General features: G+C 35.9%; 1 protein-coding gene across 1 annotated transcript; it reads left to right on the top strand.

The window, feature by feature from the left end:
* Positions 1-329: 329 nt before the first annotated feature.
* On the top strand, positions 330-3,590 carry LOC123886037. Its single transcript, XM_045935373.1, has one exon. It carries the CDS (start codon positions 330-332, stop codon positions 3,588-3,590), a length of 3,261 nt encoding a protein of 1,086 aa, XP_045791329.1.
* The last annotated feature ends 493 nt before the right edge of the window (positions 3,591-4,083 follow it).

Genomic DNA, 4,083 nt, shown 5'->3' with positions numbered 1-4,083 from the left:
CCGATTCTATTTCAAAACATAGATCGATGCTATAAACTGATTTTTCTCATCTTTTTTTTAAATTTAAACTGTATGGATGCACTGCAAATTACTATGTAAAAATTCTGCTATATGCAAATTTTGTTATAGGCTATGAATTATGCTATATAAAAATTCCGTTTTATGCTATATGCAAATTATGGTTTGTAAAAAATCTGCCAAGCAAATATTTTGGTTTATGCTTAGATGCAATCGATGGTTTTTATTAACATAGGGCGAGAGAATGTTTCGCAATAGTAACTTCCTAGTCATTGCTTTAACTTAGTATGCATTAATTTCGAAACATAGTTATGGATCGTAGTTGGATGAGAGCTAATCGATTAAGTATTGAGTACAGACATGGAGTGATGGAATTTCTACAGTTTGCTGAAAGTAATGCTGAAAAAGAATTTCCTTCTCCTGGATTTCCTCCACTTTTTCTATGTCCGTGTATTTTATGTGCAAATAAAGAACCAAAACGTACTAAGAAAGAACTCAGGAATAATCTAATTTGTGACGGGATTTGTCAAAATTATACACAATGGATATGGCACGGTGAAGTAGTAGCAATGCCAAGTGTGTCCCAAAGAGAAAATGGTAGTGTGGATATCGATGATCGACTGGAAGACATGATGCGTGATATTGGAGAAGATTCGTTTAAGAGGGCGCATGTGTATGAAACTTTATGCAGTGACAAGGATAAACCATTGTACAAGGGATGCACAAATTTTACCCGTTTGTCTGTGGTGTTAAAATTGTTTAATCTGAAAGCAAAAAATGGGTGGACCGACAAAAGTTTCACCGAATTGCTTGAATTGTTGATACAAATGCTTCCAAAAGGTAACGTAATGCCAAATCGTTATTACGAGGCGAAGAAAGTATTGTGTCCGATGGGTTTGGAGTATGAAAAGATACATGCATGCCCTAATGATTGCATATTATACATAAAAGAGTTTGTAAACTATAATCATTGTCTGACATGCAAGGCGTCTCGCTACAAAAAGAAAGATGGTGATTCTAGTGATGATGAGGTGACTAAAACGGGTCCTCCCGCGAAAGTGGTATGGTACCTACCAATAATTTCGAGGTTCAAGAGATTGATTGCTAATGCAAATGACGCAAAGAATCTTAGATGGCATGCAGAAGAGAGAAAATGTGATGGCCAAATTCGCCATGTAGCTGATTATTTGCAATGGAAGAAAATCGACTCTTTGTTTCCAAATTTTGGCAAAGAGTTGAGAAACCTTAGACTTGGACTTGCTACTGATGGAATGAATCAGTTTGGTAATCAAAGTACTAACCATAGTTCATGGCCTGTTCTCCTGATGATTTACAACCTATCTCATTGGTTGTGCATGAAGCGTAAATATATTATGTTATCGATGATGATTTCAGGCCCAAGACAACCAGGAAATCACATAGATGTTTATCTAAGTCCACTAATTGATGATTTAAGAGTGTTGTGGGAGGAAGGAGTGGATGTTCTTGATGCGTATTCTGGTGAACAGTTCAATATGCGTGCCATGTTGTTTTGCACCATCAACGACTTTCCGGCATATGGCAATTTGTCTGGGTATACCGTTAAAGGGCATAATGTGTGTCCCATATGTGAAAAAAAATGTTTTAAGCAACTGAAAAATGGAAAGAAGACTTTTTATCTTGGCCATCGAAAATTTCTAAATCGTTATCATCCATATCGTAGATTGCGGAAAGCTTTTGACGGAGACCAAGAGAATGGTGTTACTCCAATGCCCTTAACTGGAGAGGAAGTTTATGAACGACAACGAGACATTAATGTTGTCTTCGGAAAGTGCCAAAAGCCAAAAGTGAAAGTGCCAAAAGCCAAAGTGACAAAAGCCGAAAATGAAAGTGTCAAAAGGAAAAAGCAGTCTATTGTGAAAAGTATATGGAAAAAGAGGTCAGTGTTCTTTGATCTTCCATATTGGTCTAGTCTTTATGTAAGACATTGTATTGATGTGATGCACGTGGAGAAAAATGTATGTGATAGTGTAATTGGAACACTTCTCGACATTAAAGGCAAGACAAAAGATGGTGCACATGCTCGTCTTGATATGGATCTGATGGGTATACGACAAGAGTTATTACCACAAAAAATCAATGACAAGACATATTTGCCTCCCGCGTGTCATACTTTGTCTAAAGACGAGAAAACAAGTTTTTGCAAGTGTTTACAAAGTATCAAAGTGCCACATGGTTACTCGTCAAATTTCAAGAGGCTTGTATCAATACAAGATCTCAAATTAATCGGCTTAAAATATCATGATTGTCATGTCTTGATGCAACAACTACTACCCGTGGCTATTCGTGGGATATTGCCCGATAATGTTAGGAAAGCTATAACTAGGTTGTGCTTATTCTTCAATGCAATATGTTGTAAAGCAATTGATCCATTGAAGTTAGACGAGTTAGAAAACGAGGTTGCAGTAGGCTGCAGTTATCTTGTGTCAATTGGAGATTATTTTCCTCCTTCATTTTTTGACATTATGGTTCACTTGATTGTTCATTTAGTAAGGGAGATTAGATTGTGTGGTCCAATTTATTTACGGTGGATGTTTCCAATAGAGCGATACATGAAGATCCTAAAAGGGTATACGAAAAACCCACACCGTCCGGAAGCTTCGATTGTTGACAGGTACATTGCAGAAGAAGATATTGAGTTTTGTTCAAACTATTTGTCAGAAGTGGATGCTATAGGGGTTCCCAAGTCTCGTCATGATGAAAGATGTGACGGTGTGGGCACTCAAGGTTTAAATGTCAAGAGCATGCATGTTGATATAATTCTTCAAGCGCATTTGTATATATTGAATAACACTGATGAAGTTCAACCTTACTTGTCTGCTCACAAAAGCATCATAAAGAAAATGCACGACAAGATGAATGAAAAATGGGTGTTAAAAGAGCATAATAAGAATTTCTCAGAGTGGTTTAAAGAAAAGGTCTGCCAAGATGATAGTGTTTCTAATACAATAAAGTGGTTGTCCTATGAGCCTAAATGTAACATATTGACTTGGAGTGCATATGATATTAACAAAACTTCCTTTTATACAAAATCAAAGGATGATCGTAGTACCATGCAAAATAGTGGGGTTATGATTGTGGCCGAGTCCATGCACTTCTCTAGTTCCAAAGATAAAAATCTGGTTATGGCATCTACACCCTACTTTGGGGTGATTGAAGAGATCTGGGAGGTTGATTACATTGTGTTTAAAGTGCTTTTATTTAAATGCAAATGGATTGATATCAACAATGGTGTAAAAATTGATGAATTATGCTTTACACTAGTTGATCTTTGCAAGTTAGCTTATACAGACAAACCTTTCATCATGGCATCCCAAGCAAAAAAAGTATTTTATGTCAAAGATCATTCTACTGAAAGGTGGTCGGTGGTTCTACAAGGAAAAAATGTGCATGGTAGTGATGAAAATCAAGATCTTGATATTTTCGAAATTCCTCCTTTCTCAACAAATGTGCCTACCTTCATTGAAGAAAATGAAGAGGATGATGTGCATGTAGCTATTCGTTTAGATCATGAAGAAGGAATATGGGATTAGACATTACTTTCACTATTTGCATTTTTTGTGCCACTTGTTTTGTAACACATAGTATTAAAGCACCACTTGTTTTGGTTGTTATTGAAGTTTTTTGTGCTGCGACATTTATATTGCAAGTGTTTTGTGCTTAATTCAGTTTTGTAACACATAGCTATTTGTTTTGTAACACATAGTATTAAAGTACCACTTGTTTTGGTTGTTATTGAAGTTTTTTGTGCTGCGACATTTATATTGCAAGTGTTTTGTGCTTAATTCAGTTTTTTGTGTTTTGTGCTGCGACATTTATTTTTGGTTGTTATTGCTATTAAAAAATGTTTTGTGTAAACTGATACAATATGGCTGATTCAACCGACAACTCTGCTTCATCTAGTCAACTTAATAAAAAAAATGTTAGAAGTCCCACTATGATGAAAGCAATTGAAAATGTTCGTAAAACAGGTATAAAGATGTCGATCCAGTTTGATCTAGAAATTGGGGAGTGTTTTGGTAAGAA

Source organism: Trifolium pratense, linkage group LG5 (assembly GCF_020283565.1).
Source record: "Trifolium pratense cultivar HEN17-A07 linkage group LG5, ARS_RC_1.1, whole genome shotgun sequence".
Taxonomy (NCBI): Eukaryota; Viridiplantae; Streptophyta; class Magnoliopsida; order Fabales; family Fabaceae; genus Trifolium; species Trifolium pratense.
The sequence above is the reverse complement of the archived record's forward strand: the minus strand, read 5'-3'. Positions and strand labels throughout refer to the sequence as shown.